This window comes from Ixodes scapularis, unplaced genomic scaffold (genome assembly GCF_016920785.2).
Source record: "Ixodes scapularis isolate PalLabHiFi unplaced genomic scaffold, ASM1692078v2 PGA_scaffold6__148_contigs__length_123643588, whole genome shotgun sequence".
Classification (NCBI taxonomy): domain Eukaryota; kingdom Metazoa; phylum Arthropoda; class Arachnida; order Ixodida; family Ixodidae; genus Ixodes; species Ixodes scapularis.
This window is the reverse complement of record NW_024609881.1, coordinates 55912092-55931419: the sequence shown is the minus strand read 5'-3', so window position 1 is coordinate 55931419 and position 19328 is coordinate 55912092. Positions and strand designations below refer to the sequence as shown.

General features: G+C 44.5%; 1 protein-coding gene across 2 annotated transcripts in view; it reads right to left on the bottom strand.

Annotated features, from left to right (window-relative positions):
* Nucleotides 1–2317: 2317 nt before the first annotated feature.
* The window catches only part of LOC115327215 (zinc finger protein 782), a 90577-nt gene continuing 73566 nt past the window's right edge, over nt 2318–19328 (bottom strand). Inside the window, exons 2-4 of one of the 2 annotated variants that reach the window (XM_042294473.1) lie at nt 15349–15452; nt 2674–3547; nt 2318–2593 (exon numbers count right to left, since the gene is read on the bottom strand). In XM_042294473.1, the coding sequence (XP_042150407.1) occupies nt 2712–3547; nt 15349–15376 (864 nt within the window). In that variant the 5' untranslated portion in view covers nt 15377–15452 and the 3' untranslated portion in view covers nt 2318–2593; nt 2674–2711. Of the gene's footprint in view, nt 2597–2673; nt 3548–15348; nt 15453–19328 lie in introns of both variants that reach the window. The other variant, XM_042294472.1, reaches the window with a different exon arrangement.

Sequence of the window (19328 nt, the reverse complement as noted above, 5' to 3'; positions counted from 1 at the left end):
CTTCGTGCTCTTAAATATGAAAATCCTTGAAAAAGTTATTTATCAATCTATTTTTATTTTTATATTTCCCGTTAGGACTTCCTCCCGCAACGCTCAGGGCTTAGGCCCCAAGATCGGGAGGAGGCCAGAGGCGGTGTTTTCCGTTCTTTTTGCTCGATGTTTTAAAGGTCTTCCTGGCAATCAGCTCCTTGGCCTGGTGATGGATAAAGAAATGTATTGGCTTGAGAGAGGAAGAAGGGGGGGGGGGGGGTCAGTTTTCTATCCTAGACGGTCCAAGCCGCCTTTTCCTAGACGATCCAAGCCGTCCAGGCCGCCTGAACAGCATGGGACGCGGCTGCCGTATTCCCACTCCTCACTGTGTCTAGCCAGGTTCTTACGGGCGCTGGATGTCCGTGCTTCAACAACGGCTCTCACAAATATGAATGGGTGCAATGTAAGCGAGCGCCGACTTCATCTACATGCAGTGCTGAGCCAACTGCATGTGCAGTGTGCGATAGCGAGGCAGCTGTGTTTTCCGCCTTACGACCAGGAATCTGGACAAACAGTTTAAACAACCTACTGCAAGAGTCCGTGGACACCGTCGGAGATGCCTCCGAGCCAATGACTCGTCCGAGGGCGCTACGAAATGCATGCAGAGCGGTCGTCCTGTGCACATACAATACACCAGCACCCATGAGACTACCAACCATTAAGAACCGCACATGCTTACAATGTTAAACAAAAAGGCCTCAGATTACACATCTTGAATCACAGACGTTCATCCGCAGCAAAGAAGGCAGTGTGTAAGCTTGATCCACTGGCTTCCACAGCGAAGGCGTACGACTTGGTTCTATGCTCCGACGAGATTGTTGGCAGAAGTGCACCGGCCTCCGAGAGTTTTGTAAGACAGCTGCGTTAGGCTGTTTAAACTGTCCGTTTACATTCCATGATCGTGAACCAGAAAACACACCTGCCGTGCAATCGCACACTGCCAGTAAGGTTCTCTCTATGCCTCCACCGTGCTTCGGTACCAACGACGCTTGCCAAGATTAAAATAGAGATGCTCTCAATGTTGTCACATCACCAAGTAATTTTGCATTCGGTCTATTCAACTAGTGCTGCCGGACATCACACACTTGGAAATATACCCCATAGAGCCATATGGTACAAAAAGGCCTTCGCACGGTACAGGACACCAAAACAAAAAATCTAGGAAAAACCTCTCTCACACTTACTTTAGTATGCAAAGCCACAAATGATGGAAGAAGCAACGGTGTTCAAATTGAAAGTGCCAACTTTTTATTTTTATAACAAAACTGAACTTTACATTTTCTTAATCATGTTCATTTCTGCAGGTTAGTTTTTCCACATAAAAGGTTCTATCAAAAGAAAACAGTAAAGACATTTTTCAGACATCATGAACCACACCTTAAAGGAGTACACCTCAAGCGAGTGCAAAGAAACTGGGAACAAGAGCTAAAACATGACCTGATTTGCATTCAGATGCAGAACATAGGAAGTAGCTGCTCTAAAAAACGTTCAACAAAGTTTCCCATTACATTGCCCAGCCTCAAGATTGCAACTGGCAAGGAATCATTCCTTACTCCCAAAAACATTTGTGTGATGACAAAATGTGGCATTTGAATGAGACTCGGAAACGAAGTGCCAGACAGTATAGCTCTGTGTGCGCAATTTCTGTGAGCTACCTCACTGGAATTCAAGCTTAACCTTCCCAGATATTGACGCATTTGAAAGGGCTATTTGCTGCCAGTGTTTTTATAAAAATGCCCTTGGGGTTTGTCAACCTCAATTGTTGGCTTGCACCCGATGATGGAAGACCGTTTAGAAAATGACGTAGGATGCTATAGGCCTTTGTTAGACCCACTGCGCATAAGCGCTTCAGTGAGGCGAGCTTAACTACTAATCTGAGCAATGCCTTAAGATTTATCTTGCACTCAGGCATATGTACAGTGCTAATCACACTTGCCTATAACGCGCGAGCGTGCGGCTGTCTCCGGGGAGCGCTAGACTGGTGGCATTCGCGGTAACGAAGCTAGTCACGTGGCGCAACATGGAACGGCCCGCTCGAGGGGTGTCCTGCCTACTCTATCAGCTGGCGGCGAATGCGGAACACTGCTCGCACAGTTTTTACGCACATCATCGCTCAAAGAATAAACAAATTAAAGCATGGAGGCGTATCACCGATGTCGTCATCAAAAAACAAAAATATATCATAAGGCACTTTACTTTTATCGCGTATCAAGCTGATAGAGTGGGCAGGACACCCCTCGAGCGGGCCGTTCCATGTTGCACCACGTGACTAGCTTAGTTTCCGCGAATTCCACCAGTCTAGCGCTCCCGGGAGAAAGCCGCACGCTCGCGCGTTATAGACAAGTGTGATTAGCACTTACATCTAAGTGAATATGTAAACAAAGGCTGCCACTTAAATGGCTTTTCACCAATGTGTTTGGTTATGCCTTCTCAGATTTGAATTCCGAGCAAAAGCTCTTAGGCAAAGCTTGCACTCAAATGGCTTTTCACCAGTGTTTTGTTATGCATTCCGAGAGATGAATTCGCTGTAAATAATTTTGGGCAAAGCTTGCACTTAAATGGCTTTTCACTGGTGTTTTGTTATGCCCTCTCAGATTTGAATTCAGAAGAAAGGCTTTTGGGCAAAGCTTGCACTTTAATGGTTTTGCACCAGTGTGGATTGGCATATGCCTTTTCAGACATCAGACTTCAGGGCACTTAAATGGTTTTTCACCAGTGTGTGTTTGATTATGGTAACTCAGATGGTCATTCCGTGCAAAGGCTTGGGGGCAGAGCTTGCACTTATATGGTTTTTCACCTGTGTGTTTTTGATTATGCCTTCTCAGATCTGAAGTCCGAGCAAAGGCTTTTGGGCAAACCTTGCACTTAAATGGCTTTTCACCAGTGTGTGTCTGGTTGTGCCTTTTCAGGGCGGAGTTCCAAGCGAAGGCTTGGGGGCAAAGCTTGCACTTAAATGGCTTTTCTCCAGTGTGTGTTTTGTTATGCTTCCTCAGATCTGCATACTGAGCAAAGGCTTTTGGGCAAAACTTGCACTTACATGGCTTCTCACCAATATGTTTTTTACCATGAACTTTCAGATCTGCATTCTGAGCAAAGGCTTTTGGGCAAAACTTGCACTTAAATGGGTTCTCAAAAGTGTGTGTCGAGATATGCTTTTTTAGAGAGAATTTCAGAGCAAATGATTTTGGGCAAAGCTTGCACTTAAATGGCTTTTCAACAGTGTGTGTCTGGTAATGCCCTTTCAGGGCAGAGTTCCAAGCGAAGGCTTGGGGGCAAAGCTTGCACTTGAACAGCTTATTCCTTTTGTACTTTTGAGTGTTGCTTGGCACTTTGGACCTAGAGCCAGAAGACACGGGAGGACACTGGCTCTTGAATTGTTCATCACCATAGGCAACCAGGTGGCTCACAATTCCAAGCTGATCTCTTGTGACATAGGTGCAGGAACAGCATCTGAACAAGATGTCCTTGGTGATTTTCAATGGGCTGCTGGTTTTCCCAAATAGTACAGCTCCATCACCTACAAGAAAAAAACCTCATGCATATTAGTACACAAAAGAAATACCCAACAAAAATAGTAATCTAGTTTCGAAAAGAGTAGCCATTACTGCAGTCTTGCTGAAGCTATGAAGAGTAACATGTTGCTGCCTTTTGAATAAAGTTCACAGAAGCACTCAAACACAACTGGCATTAGTATTTAAGGGGAGTCCCTAGCCTTTAAAGGAGCTGTGCAACGTTTTTAATGTTGAAAGTTGCATCTTCCACTTTTGGGACTGTCTTTTTTGTCACAAAGGACAGAAAACACATCTTCCTTCAAAATGCTGCGATTCCATGGTGTAATTACGAAGCAAAATTTTGAATACTTCTCGGCCTGGAGCTGCGAGCGGTGGCCATGAGAACAATGCAGTGTGACGTCAAAAACTTGTAAAAAGATAGCAAGTTGTGCAAATATCTGCTTGATAAAAGGCAATTTTTCTATAAATCGTGTCGTTCCAACATAAATATAAATGCATAAAAAACCTGGTATCATCGACAAAACCTTTAGTACATGGAGTTTTAGTGGCGCCATCTATACGAGGTCATCAAAACCGCCAGCTCTTTCTGCTACCGCGAAAAGCCGCCAGAAGCCAGAGGACGGGGTAGAGCCGGACGGGGATGGCCGGACCCGGATGAGACATTCCTCCAGCATGTGGTTACGCGGTCGCGAGCGGATGAGTTCTTGCAGCTCACTGATTTCATTTCATTTCATTTATTTTTCCCTCAGGGCCCGAGGGCATTACAGAGGGGAGTGGGTTACATAATATAAAGTAAATCTAAGATATGCACATGAAACAGAACAAGAAAAATAACAATAGGTTAGTCAAATTCTGGAATATAAATATTGGCAATACAGTTTTTAAACGCCACACCATCGGAAATCGATACCGCAGAGGCTGGAAGGTGGTTCCAGTCAAGAGTGGTGCGAAGTATGAACGAACTATGAAAAGATGTAGTTTTACACGAGGGTACGTTCATTTTATGTTGATGATCGAGACGTGACGAGATGTAAGGTGCAGGCGTTAGTAACCTTTCACGTAGGAAAGGGTTATGATGGTATAGCTTGTGATACAGGCATAAGCGCAAAATTTTTCTGCGCAAAGCAAGCGTTGGCAGTTTTAGGCCCAATTTCATTGATGTTACGCTAGCGATGCGGTGATAATTAGTGAGGATGTAGCGAGCAGAACGGTTTTGGACCGCTTCAACTGCAAGGGTTAGTACGTCAGTACCGGGGTCCCAGATGGGGGAGGCATAATCCAGTTTTGAGCGAACGAGTGTTTTGTAGAGAAGTAATTTTAGCGACACAGGAACTGTTGAAAAATTCCGTTTTAGGAATCCGAGCATGCGGTTAGCATTATTTGTTATGTATTGGATATGAGAATCCCAAGAGAGAGTGGATGAGATATGAACGCCTAAATATTTATAACATGAAACGTACTCTAAAGAAACATTGTTAAAAAAGTAGCGAGGAGTGTCATTTTGGACACGGGAAATTCTCATTACTTTGCATTTGCTAACGTTAAGCTGCATATTCCACATGTTACACCATTCTAAAACACTGTTAATGTCTGACTGAAGAGAAATGACATCTAAATTATTAGTTACTTCACGGTATATTACACAGTCGTCGGCGAATAAGCTGATTGAGGACGAGACACTGGCGGGTAGGTCATTTATAAATATAAGAAAAAGCAGAGGTCCCAACACAGAACCTTAGGGAACCCCGGATGTTGCAGAAGATAAAGATGATGAAGTGTCATTTACAAAAACAAATTGGGACCGGTTAGTTAAAAAGGCATGAATCCAGGAAAGTATGTTAGCGTCGATATTAAGTTTGCTTAATTTGTGAAGTAGAAGCCTATGTGAAACCTTATCAAAGGCTTTCGAAAAGTCCAGGAAAATACAGTCGGCCTTCGAACTACGATCAAGAATGCGATGAAGATCATGTGTGAAAGTTAGTAACTGTGTTTCACATGAAAAGGACTTACGAAACCCGTGTTGCGCGGGAGAAAAGAAGTTCGATTCTAAAAAATTTACGAGATGTGAGAAGATTATATGTTCTAAAATTTTGCATGAAATACTTGTTAGAGATATCGGACGATAATTGAGAGGAATATGCTTATCACCAGTCTTATGCACAGGCACAACCTTTCCCACCTTCCAGTCGCCGGGTAGAACACCAACACTAAGAGATTGCTCGAAGAGTTTAAATACTATAATGGACGAATATTCCTTGGTGTTTTTTAGGAACTTCGAGTTTATATCATCAATTCCTGCAGAACAAGACATTTTTAGATTATCGACTAGGTGAATAATGCCGGCAACGTCGAATATAATCGGAAGCATGGGTGAAAAATCATTTTGCAAAAGCAGTGGCACAGTCGATGAATGGTCATGGGAAAATGAGGCGACAAATGTAGAATTTAAAATAGACGCACAGTCACTAAGCGACACTGGTTCACCAACGTCGCTAAAAAAAGATACCGAGGGTTTTTCATTGCAATTGACCACATTCCAGAACTGCCTAGGGTTATTAGTAAGCATGGATGGCAGAGTTACAGAAAAGAAATGAGCCTTCGCGTTCTGAACTGCCATTTTGTAGATATTAGAAGCATTGTAATAATCGGACCATTTAATGTCATTATTTGAAAACTTAGCGGTTCTAAACTTCCTCTTTTTCTTGTTAGAAAGCCTTTTTAGCGCAACGTTAAACCAAGGCGCTTTTGAAGATACGGAGAGATTCCGTAACGATATGAACTTGTTAGTGAGACGCACTACTTCCGATTTAAATAATTGCCAGTTTTCGTCAACAGAACGCTCAGAAAAGCGCAATAAGAAAGAATCAAGAAACACACAAAGTTCATTATTGATAGCCGCGTAGTCACCTTTACCATAGTCACGTATTCGCTTGAGACTCGTAGGCGAGCTTCCAGCAGGAACATTAAGGAAGAAATGTATTATAGAATGATCACTGAGACCCTCCATGTTGCTGATGGAAGAAATTAAAGTAGGTGATGTTGTTAGTACTAGATCCAAGATGTTGGATGCGGTTGGAGTGCTTCTGGTAGGAAGAGAAACTAGCTGGGTGAAACTGAAATCATTGCAAAGATTTATGAACTCGGCTGCGTCAGTCGAAAACGGGTGACAATGGGTATGTAAATCATTCCACACAATATTCGGATAATTGAAGTCGCCAAGAAGGACGATAGGAACGGAAGGAAAGCGGACCAGTATGGAGTTGATTGCATCATGAAGGTTGTTCACAAAAGAATTATTACAGGAAGGTGCTCGGTAACATACACCTAACACAAGTTTTTGATGATTCAAACACAAGCAAATGAACAAGATTTCTAGATCGCTAGTCAAGCGTAAACAAAACGATTCAATGTGAGCGGCAACTGCGATTAATACACCTCCTCCAGTTCTATCACCCCTATCACAACGATAAATGTTGAAGCGCTTTTCGCAGCAAAATATTTCAGAATTCTTTACCCTGGAGGAAAGCCAAGTCTCAGTTAAAATCACGATGTCAGCGCAGCAGGAATCAATGACAGAGCACAGATTATCTCGGTGACGTATGACACTTCTTATATTAGTAAAAACTACGGACACCTGTTTTGCACCGTGGCGTGAACCATCCCCCCTCACGACCTGCTATGATGATGTAGATGCCCGCGAATTGTTAGAAGAGACTGGCGCTGTATGTTCTGCCGCACGCGCCTTAGCGCCATTACTCAGCTCGAAGATAGTATCATTTGAAGAGTTATACATGTAGCACTGCCTGTTAATAGATAGTTTATTATACCGCAACTGAAATACGCATTTTTTTGTTTTCCCAAATTCGATTAGTGTCCTTCTGGCAAGACGCGTTGCTGGTGAAAAGTCTTCACTCAGGTACGTGGCTCTTCCTTTTAGTTTGAACCGTGAGAAAAATATTTTATCCTTGTCTTTAAATGAAGAAAACTTTACTATTACTGGCCGACATTTATTAGCGACGAAGGGCCCAATTCGGTGCGCGCGTTCAATGCAGTCGGGAGGAGCCTGAGTATCAAGGATATGGGAGACAATGTCGAGCACTTTTTTTTCACTTTCAGCCCAAGTTTCTGATTGAACGTCTGGAATTCCATAGATAACTAAATTATTTCGGCGTGACCGATCTTCCAGATCATCAAGCCGATTGGCGAAGTTAGTGCGTTCAGCAAGACACTGCTTTGCGCGAATTTCATTGTTGGCAAGCTCAAGTGCGGATACTTTTGTTTCAACAAGAGAAAGTCTAGTTCCAATAGCGTTAATTTTTGCTTCAATGACGTGCTGGTTTTCTTTTATCTCTTTTACAGTATTAATTAAACTTTTCTGCCCTTGCTCTGCCCTCAAAGAACGGTCATTCAAATCTTGCATCATCTTAAACATTTCTGCGAACTGCTTGGCTTGGGATTCTGTCATAGGGCCGGGGTTAGTCTCTACATCGCCAGAAAGAATTAGTAGCAGTTTTAAAACGCCAATACACTGTACAAGCAGTTCAGAACAAACACTGGGTTATGGAAACGAAAAATAAAAGACATTGTTGGTTTTCTTAGCATGTAATGACGGAATGGAACCAACCTGCACAACGATGTAGACAGGGTTAGACGACGTCATTCTCCGACTGTTTCCATGCCCACTGACGGAACTGTAGGTGCTTCCCGGTCTTGTAGGAAAACCGTCCATGAATGATGATGTCGATGCGGCGGCTTGCGCGAACGGCACGAGGACTAGCTGCGGCCACTCGGCGGAAACATTGAAAGTGCCGCCGCCAGAGCGTGTCAGGTTGAAAAACGCCCCTTGCGTTATCGCCGATGGTGCGGCGAAGGCTCGAGGGTATGACGATGGTCCTGTCCACGAGATAGTCAGGGAAGCCAGGATCTGCACAACGATGTAGACAGGGTTAGACGACGTCATTCTCCGACTGTTTCCATGCCCACTGACGGAACTGTTGGTGCTTCCCGGTCTTGTAGGAAAACCGTCCATGAATGATGATGTCGATGCGGCGGCTTGCGCGAACGGCACGAGGACTAGCTGCGGCCACTCGGCGGAAACATTGAAAGTGCCGCCGCCAGAGCGTGTCAGGTTGAAAAACGCCCCTTGCGTTATCGCCGATGGTGCGGTGAAGGCTCGAGGGTATGACGATAGTCCTGTCCACGAGATAGTCAGGGAAGCCAGGATCTGCACAACGATGTAGACAGGGTTAGACGACGTCATTCTCCGACTGTTTCCATGCCCACTCTAGAGAGAGCTTCACTGAACGCGTAGCACACATGTAGGCTCCCTACCCCATGCATCCTTCTTTCATGTCACAGCGCATGTGACTCGGAAGATGGTGAAGAAGTTGAGAGGTGCAGAAAACCTCAACCTTTGTCAATTTTAAAAATGAAGACTAGGACATGCACGCAAATGCATTTTTTTGTTTACTTCAAAAAGGTCGAGACACCAACTCCCAAATTATTTAAGCAAAGCCCTGAAATATCTTATATCTTCTACTGACTACACATATCTTCTACTGACTACACACAGAATGTGCATAATTATTGAGCTATGTGTATGAAGTTTGATACCATGGTGCATAGAAGCTCGTCCTGAAAAGTTCTTACAGGTTCGTTACAATTTTTTTTTTCCTGACAACATAATATCATTTTAGTATATTTTTAAATCTCGAATCTGGATCTGAATACATTTTGGGGGCTGGATACCTCATTAATCAGAGAGGGAAACAATAACAAGGTTTCAGGAGACTAAGATATGAGGTTTTCTAATTGGCGATAACTTAACAACTTCCGCCTAGGTATCAAGGAAAGAATTTCAGCAAGCAATGTAGTCATGTCTCACTAACATGGATGCCCCGCCATACAGACAATATTGGGGGGGGGGGGGGAGGGAGGGCCCATCCCTCCCTATGCAATTCTGTCTCATAAATGTAGAAACTCGTGATCTGGTCTTTGGACAGTTAGTTTTGGACGCAAGCTGGGTTGGTTGGTTGCCCTTTCTTTGAAAAGAGATAAGACCTGGGCACCGAACAATGGTGTAATTTATCGGGGCTTTCCAGCCGAACGAGCCACTCAGCCTCAATGTTTGGCCACCAAGGGAAGTGGCACAACGGCATGCGCCGTTGTGCCACTTCCCTTGGTGGCTAAACATTGAGAAAAATGCTCACCAATAGCTGTGTGTAGTAAATGTGGTAACTATAAACTATTGTAATTATTTCATATAGTTGTCTCAATGCGAAAAGGTTGTTGTGGAGATTTTTTTTTAGTGACGACAATCGCCCAAGGCAAAAAGCCTGCAACTCACAAAGGTGGAAAAAGAACGTAATGTTAAAAATGTGTGTAGAGCCATGCTGATAAAAGTAAGCATTGATAGGAAACAATCCGAGAAAGATTTACTGTTTCTTAATTTCATATGATGCATTGAGTTCTGCTGCAGCTGGATTTTAATGCTTTCATTAAATAACATATTTGGCATAAAAACATATCACTGGGAGTGAAAATTATTTTAGCTTAAGGGCTGCAATGAAATTTCCAGCTCTATAAACAGCACAGTATATTAAATGTGTTAGCACACCCTCGATTCGTGGTGTGCGTGTTCACAAATTTCCTCTAACCCCCTCCCCTCTCCCTCCCTCCCTGTTCCGCGTGTACCGCATTTCGCTAGCAAAAAGGTGGTCACCCTATGTGTACAGCCGCCAGCAATATGAAGGTGAACACCTTACCTGGTTTCTTGCCCGTTTTACGGCTCCTTAAAGCTATATTAAGGCTCAACGTCTCAAATGGTACGTGGCTTGGGGGTTCTAAACTTTGCGTTTAGCCCTCTTCTGGAACAGAGCTTTTCCAAAACTTGCAGGAGCGTCAAAAACAAGAGGGCTGTTCACCTTCATCTTACTTACGGGTGTACACTGTACACCTTGATTAGAGGGTGTTCGCAAGCACTATGCGGTTGTAAAAAATGCCGTATATGTTCAGTGCTAGGGTGCTCTGGGACATAGCGACGCGACAGCGAGGAAGATGAAGCAAACAAGGGTGTCACGACGAACCCATAGCTTTTATTCCCGACCGTGAAGAGCCAAAATCCCCCATGTCCGACAGCACGCGCTTATCTGCATCTTGCTTGATGCATGCTGGCGCCATCTCTAGGGCCTCAAGAACACAATACCAGGGTGGCGACTTCTACAGTATAAATAAGCCAATGAACGCAATGCATTGAAACTCACAACAAAGGTGTGTTTGGGCAGTGCATTTGTCATACTCAAATTTGGTGAGTGCGGGTTGGCAGGAAAAAATGCAAGAAAAGGAAAACTTGCTATTTCCGATGCGCAGGAGGAAAACAGAAGCAAACTGCCTGGATGACACTGCTATTCACATATGGTGCGACACATCTTGTGCCTAAAACTGATCGACGTTGTTAATGTCACCATATTGGCCGTGTCACAGAGCACACAACATGCTATTTTCTCGATACCTGAGGCGCTTGTAGCTGCCGCATTATACCCATGGCCGAAGCCCCTCCATCAGTTTATGCCTTGCTGCATGTCCTCTGCCGCCTTCGCTCATATTGTGAGTACGCTCAAGTTTTCAAGACGGCCGTCCAAACAAAACAAAACCTTGCTAAGTACATGCGAGCTGCAATCTGTGCTTTTTATGCAATCCGAGGAAAGTAAGAAAAAAATGTGTCGGATTGGACAGCGCCTTAGCGCAAGAACATGACACTCTTCATTTGCGCACGTTGCCTAGATCCCAGCCAAGGAATAAATGAAAAACAAAACAAAAAAAAAACTCGGAGACAAATTTTATTTGTCTTCAAAATTGCACTGACTCCGTGCCCACCACTAAGGTGAGCTGCACACCGTTTGGGGACAATTCCGGTGCAAGTTGATTAGAGTCTAGAAGATGATGAATACAATCGCAAAGAGCATGAGCTGGAGTTGGTGGACCGTGTGGCCGTCGATACATGCTGCACAACCTCGAGGCCGATAAAACTTTGGAGTGGAGAGGGGGCTGCCAGAATGTGCGCTTTCGCACGTGTGCACACCTTGCAGCTTCCCCTCTCCACTATACTGTTTCATCGCCCTCCAATTAGTGCAGAATATATCGAAGGCCACGTGCTAAAGCATTCGTGACCATGCTCTTCACAACAGTAAAAGATAGTGAAAAGTGTAATTAAGCCTTAAATCTATGCGCGCGTGGCAGAGACAGTTCACGCTCAAAGGCCGCAGAGTCGCGGCTCGTTGCACCTTTTATTTCGTGAAAATTTGCCACAAAAAGATGCCCAGTCAACTACAATACATTACAGCACTTCTAGAAGCCAGGGGACGCAGAAAACATAAGGAAAGACTGATTTATTTGCAGAATAAAAAAAAACCGACAGCAGTGGTGTTGCCCTTTAAAAGCATGGCAATGCTTCCCAAACCGGAAGTGTTCTCGGCTCCCTGTCATGGCGGCTGGAAGTGGCCCGAAAACCTCATATCCGTGTGCGGAGGTAAACAAAACAAAATAATGGCGGAGCTTCCAGGGGGAATATGTTACTTTCGGATGGCTATTGTTTTAGCTTGTTTTTGAGGACACGGAGTGCGTATCGAGTACCGTATTTGCACGAATAGAACGCGAGTTTTTTTTCGACATTACGTGCTCCAAAACACACCTTGCGTTATATTCGGAATCGAGTTCAGCCACGAGGCGCGCGAGTCTGGGAATTTATTAGCTATTGGGCCACGTGAAGGGGCAAATAGAAAACATAAAAAAGTATTTTTATCGCTTTTGTGTTTGTACAACGTGCGCACGCCACAATAACTCGGCGCGCACGCGAGTCCTGCGGGAATGCGGGCACTGGCCTATTCGAGCCAAGCCAATCCAAGCCGGGCCAAGTCAAGTCAACACAAGCCAAGCCAAGATCACCAACCGCGTTTACGCAATCGTGCAACACCAGGCATTTGTTTATGCAGAGGGACCAGAACAAGAAGTGTGATCGTGTATTGGATCAGCAGTCTTTTTTCTGCTGCGCACTGTTTAGTTTCTGCTCCAGAGTGATCTGGTGTTTGTGTGTTGGTGCTTCTGCTTCGTGCCTTGTTTGGATTGTGGGCTGCCGAGCAGCTCGCACGGAAGAAAAGGGAAGCAGGTGCCGTGCTGCTGCTTATATGCGTAGTCGCCAAGTGGATTGTAAACGAAAGGACCTGAGCAGTGAGGATGAGTGCAGTCAAAACATAAACTGATATTTCTTCTATTTCCATTGACTTTTCACATCTGCTATGCTCCCGAGTGCGAGAAATTCCCGCGGCCTCGGTTCGCGTTATAATAGTAACAATTTTTTTTTTCTTTTTGAGGGCATCAAAACCTGCCCTCGCGTTATATTCATGCAAATGCGGTTCTTTAGAAGTCTCGCCGTCGAGTACCAACGGTGATACCTCCTAAAATTTTATTATACGGGACCGACATGCCTTCCTGATCCCTTGGGTGAGAAGAAAGAGCAATTACTTCCCAAAGAGAGTACAATCTGCCAAAGGAATTGGGGGTGCATCTTCAAGACCACCTCTTCGTCTAGCCTGATCCATATATTTGAGAACGACTTAAAACCTACAAATAACCAAAAGCACTCAAGCACCTCTATGATGCCTCAAACACTTTATCAAAAACTGGCAGTTTGTACGAAAAGGAAGGGAAATATACATTTGGCCTCAAGATGTTTGTTCCTCTCCACCTTCCTGAATGTTTCCAACAGTACAAAATGCTGAAGAATCATCGAGTCGGTACATCAGATGGCCAAGAATATTTTGTGCGAGTAACATACAACATCTGGAGGATAAGTGAATGTTTTCGCTAATGTTAGTGTAAAAAACAAATCTTCAATAACATTTTGTGGCACTAATTGCAGAAAAAAAAATAATTAGGATGTAATAAGTGACAGATGGATGGATGGATGTTAATGGCTGCACCCTTTAAAACGGGCGGTAGCTTGCGCCACCTAGCCTGTCTAAAAAGACGAATATATCATTCCTCCCGCCCTTCTAAGCCAATTTTCTCTCCCTAACTATCACGAGACAGAGTGGGATATCACCAGGATGACCTTTGGGAGATTGGGCAAAAATACTAAAAAACGTCAACCTCTGCCTCTTCCCCCTGCAAAGGGAGTCGCCAATTTTCCTCTCGTCAAACCTTGTCGGTGTTACTCCAGTACCCGGCCCGCAAGAGGGTTGAAACTTCGGGCTGGAGCCACGCAAGAGGGAGTCCCGTAGGGCTCCGGATGGAACCGATCCAGTCCTCAAGTTGTGGTAGCCTTCTATACTGTTCATTTGATGCCAATATCGGCCCAAGCCGCTCATAAAAGTTGGTACCGTCAGTTCAACATTAGTGCACTGTTCGTTGAACAAAAGTTTTTGGGTGCATGTAATAATATACTCTTTTTTCTCTTAGAGTGTGGTGTCACTTCAGACAGAATGCACGATCAAGCATAGAAGGCTCGCGAGTGGCAACAGACGCCAAATATTAAAGCCACCCATGTTCCTCGCAAACGGACCGGATACTCCCAACACATACGTGATTAGCGTGTTGTTTGTTTGATAAGGCCTTAAAACTGTCTAGTTTGTGCATGGCGCAAGAAGCTATCTTGCTCTCTGCTTCTAACACTTGCACAACAGCACCGCTAGTGTGCTGCTGAAAGCGACGTCACATACAGCAGCCCCAAATCTCCGTGCGTTGCAGCAAGAACAGAAAACCGCTGACAAAGTGGAATCGGTGTTCGGCGCCAGAAGAAGGGACTGTAGCCCCATATTATGGGACTTGCCTTAAAACAAACATCTACGTTTGCTGTATGATTCTTGTGATTTCTTAACATATTCAGCTCAACAATTTATTCATGTTCCACAAAAACTAGAAGAACGGCTGGTTAAAAGTACGGAGTCAAACCGGTCATCATTGCGGTTCGGTTCGGATCTGGATCCGTGATGCTTTTTCTCCACCACGGAACTAACGAGCCAACGGCCATGCATTGTTGTTTTTGTGTTGAAGTTTACGTTCGCTTTCTCCTTCCTTGAGGAATATTGCTTAGCAGCAAGAAAAGAAAACACACCAACACACACAACGAATAGATATTAAGCCTCTCGGAATTCCACTTTGCGACATACCGCGATGGATGCTACAAGCTACAGAAGTCAATGCAAAGATTGTAGCCCGCGCCGTTCCGCCCAACCGGGCAAGCACGTGACACCCTCCGAGCTGTGAACTGGTTCCGGTGGCTCGTACCGTTCCTAGCGGTCCTTTGTAACATGAAACAAAGTATTGAACTGTAGCCTCCACGCCGACACCAATTCATGCTGCACACAGACGTGCACAATACACTTATTTGATCTATTATAATGAAGCTGTCTACATGTCGTCGCTGACGTTTGTTCAGTCCTCCTCAAAGGAGCATGAGCCAATGAGACAATCAAGCCATCTGTCACCCTCAGTACAATGATGCTGCAGCAACATTCCATGCGCCAGCGAATTGCGCCATCAGCACGTAGGCCCGACATGAAAGTCGACACAGCTCACATAAAAATCGAGCCCATTCTATTCCCACCCCACTACGGGCAAAAGGCATATGAATTCCTTTCCCATTCTATTACCCCCCGTACAGCCGCCATTCCATTCCCATTCCATTCCGGAGTAGCAAAAGTGCAGAATTATTCCGAATTCATTCCAACTCTAAAGTGGCAACTCCGGAACACTAATAGACACTGTCAATGTCCTATGTTAATGAAAGAGGTTGAAACGGAAAACTTACCACGACTTGAGGACTGGATCGGTTCCATTCGAATTGCTGTCAGTGGTCAGGTTCGTAAGTAGGCTCGTAAGATCACGAAGAATACACGGGACCTATTGAGATAACTAGGACCAAATGCAGAGGGAAATGACATTAATTAAGAGAGTGAGCACACCCTCCAAGTATATCAAGCTAGCAAGGCAAATATGAAGATAACACAAATGAGACACACCCAGAATTTTGCTATTTCAAGATAACAATGACGAATGAATGAGGAAATGGAATGCTTGTGTTCCTAGCGATGCGGAGAGCATCGCTAGGAACCTCAAATTTTGGGGAAAACAGGCGAAGGTACTGTGGCCGAATTCAAAAGACTTAAAGCGTATATGCACAGCTGCAAACATTTTGCTTTTTACCCCAAAAAGTAAAAAGCAAAATTTTCTTTCTTTTTTTTTCAGGAAGGTTTGAAACGACATTGTGAAATAAACACTGTTCGTAGTAGGTCACTATAAACTTATAAATCATCCAACAGATTTTGTCATGCCTTTCCTAATGTTTTTTATGGGCGCAGATGCGTTAAAAATGTCCAAAAAGCGGAAAATCACCCTTTATTTTCAGAAACACTACCATATTAATACTTAAAGCTTACTGTAGAATACCGCGGATCCGCCTATACCACACTAAGCGCCCATTCCCAAGTTTCTAAGATCTGACAAAATATGCAGAGTACATTGACATGTAAAATTGATGACCGGACGAGCGCCCATCCCCCATTCTTTCGCGATTATCTCTTAATCTAGAGTGGGCACTTGCCGGGTATTTTAAGATATGTATCTTAGTAGGTAGGGAAACAAGCTACGTATATATAAAACATATTTTAATAAAAAAACATAGGACCACATTTTTTACATTAAATTGGCAATATTGAACATACAAATTACTCGGTTTCGGAACAATAAAGCTTATAAATGTAATATGTCTAAAAACATTTTGGTTGATGACCGATTGGTGCGATGACTTAATTTTCGCGACTTGAATAATATCGCAAAAATAAAAACCTTTTACTATGTCTCCCTATGGTAACAAGCACAAAGCATACCCCCTAATTGCAAAATTCGCTGCTTGGTATTCATTTTCGAAATCAAAACTTTGTCAAATTCACGAAATATTAGCCCACAAAACAAGTCCTCTACAGAACTCAACGGTTGTAAATAGTGTAGAGCTCACGTAACAGACACAAGGTACGTACAGGTGTAGTTTCAGACTAAACACCTTTTGGTTCTCACTTTGAAAACTGAGCAGTATATTCCAATATTTTCAATACTGGCAATACACAAAATTATAAAGTTATTTTTTGCTTTTAAAAAATCCTGCTTTTTAACTTCGTTCATGCATTGTATTAATTCTAGACCATTTATAACCAATAAGTATGGGAACCTGTAGCAAACCGTTACCAAATTCCACGTACTGCACTACCAGAGCCCAATAGGGCAGTATGTGAAGAGTTTGCGAAGTTCTTCTGCAAAGCTCAGCACCAACATTTGAAGACATTTGTCAGCGGAAAATTTAACTCTGCGGGCCCAGTCACGACGTCTGCGAATGCCTCAACAGATAACCCAACACGGTTTTTTAACATTCTCATGCGACACGCCGTGCCGACGGTAATGACAGTTAAATACGTGGTTCAGGTTTGAAATTTATCGTTTTTGGGGATAAACCATTTCAGAAATATGTGTAAGTATTCCCAATGCAATTCAGAAGTATATAAACATGTACATAGAAGGTAACTGACTGTCTAAATAGTGCGAGAAAAATAAAATTTAATGACGATGATGGCAAATTGAAGCAATTGGTTGCTCTGTGTAAACACAAACGGGCCAGTGTTGCCGGTGCTGCGATGTCAAGTTGCTGGGAGAAATAGACCTTTTTCGAATATCCAAGGAGACCTTGCAGCAAGGGGAATTGTGGGGCTGTTTGGATATTTTGTGGCACGATTCATTCTTTCCTATCATAGAAAAGTATCACAGACTCTGTTTTGCTTTCCTTCTGCCTTCTGAAATCACAAATAGTTCAACCAACATCACTTTGTCTTCTCTTAGATAATTTCATGTGCCATACATTTGAACGTCTGCGTAAAGCAGACACTGGGGGCACCATATATTTCCGGAAAGGTCTATTGTCCCGTCTGAATAGGGCCTTAGTGTACATGCAGTATAGGTGACATTCACATGACGTCCCTTGCTAGGTGCACTGGCATCGGCCACCACGGTCGCCATTTTTGAGGTCTCTTTCTATCCCACAAAGGTGTCAGGCGTCGTCTGGCTGGACCTTTCAGCGAGGGTTTGAAGCATTTTAACACTTTAAAGGGTCTTTTTGGCCGAAACTAGGGGTTATTCTTAGACTTTGGTGCTTTTGAAGCGCCTTAGGAACAGTTTTTGTGTGTGTTTTAGTTTGTTTTTGTCGCTATCAGACTTGTCTACCACGGCCGCGTTGCTCCATCGGCTTTATGCAGCGCTCCGTGTCGCGCGCCGTGCCCACAGCGGTAGCTCTTTTGCAAGAACTGTGATTTTTCTACTTTAGGGCTGTTGTGGCACGGTGTGGTTACTCTTTGTTTTGTTAGTTTCTTTATTGTTTTTTCTCTAGCGGATTTTCTGCACTACGGCCGCGTAACAGTCTTGCTCTATCGCCTCCATGTCGTACTTCGTGCGTTCGGTGTTCGTTTCTGTGCAGAAACACACCGTGCAGCACGCCGAATGCGCAGCTAATGAAAAATGGAGCGCATTTTTCATTAGCTTAAATATTTAAAAACCACCTGCAAGCAATTTGGCGAGCAAACGAGACAAGTGACGGCAACTTGCTTCACTGTCGCTCGGTCAGTCGCGTGACGAGGCAAACCGCATAAAAGCACTGGAGCAAGAGACCAAAGCGTTGAGCGCGACGTTTTCCAAAAATTCAAAAACCGAGCAACGGGAGTCGGCGACAAGCGACGGAAATTTATTTCTCAGTCGCTCATTGCGTCCCTCGGTTTTTAGATTTCTAGAAATCGTCACTCATCCCCTTGGTCACTTGCTCCCGTCGCTATCAAGCGGTTTGCCTCGCCGCGTGAGTGACCGAGCGACAGCGAAGCAAGTCGTCGTCGCTCGTCTCGTCGCTGTTGCTCGTCTTGTCCTGTCACTACTCTCCCGTCGGACGCGCTGCAAGACTACCCTCGGACGGTACTCTAGACGCTACGTTAACATTTTGGACAAAACCCCGAGACTGGGGGGGGGGGGGGAAAGGAACACCCCTCCCCTCCTCTCTCTCCTTCCTTCCTTCCTTTCCCCTTTCCCCCCCCCCCCTCGTCTCGGTGTTTTATCTAAAATGTTAAAAAGAGAACACTCACGCTCGGGCTGCGAAGAAGAGCGGCCGTGCGAAATGTCCCGAGATTAACGGCACCAAAAGTGCGTCGTCAGAGAGCGCGATTGTCTTCGGAGGTTCGCTATTACCGGGATCGGCGCTTGGGCTTTCGCCTTGAAGCCGCCTTAGGGATAACATACGAGACCGTGTGAATTTTTTAAAGTTTTCATCGAACTGCTTTTTGCGCAAAACAGTAAAGCGAGCGCGCCCTGTTTACGGCTTCAAGGGATCTATTCATGGGTACCGAGAAAATAAAAAAAATTACACCATCATCCCGAGGGGAACCATGGGGTGATGCAGAGCATCGTTCCATCATACTTCATCGGAAGAACGGAGTGAAGTGGAGTCAACAGCGGTGAACTGAACGCGCACAGAAATTGGTTTGCTCTTTATGTTTATACAGCCTTGATGGAGATGCGCCTCAACGGGTAATCGGTCTCTTAGCTGTAGATGAGAAATTTAGCCAGTGCAGTACAACCGCTAACCTGGGATTCTTAACGTGCATCACGCAGTAGTCATCACACGAACGCGTGCCGGTACGAAACTCATCCAGATCGAAACGGGGGGGGGGGTGGCGGCGACTCGGACCCAGGAGGTTCTCAGCG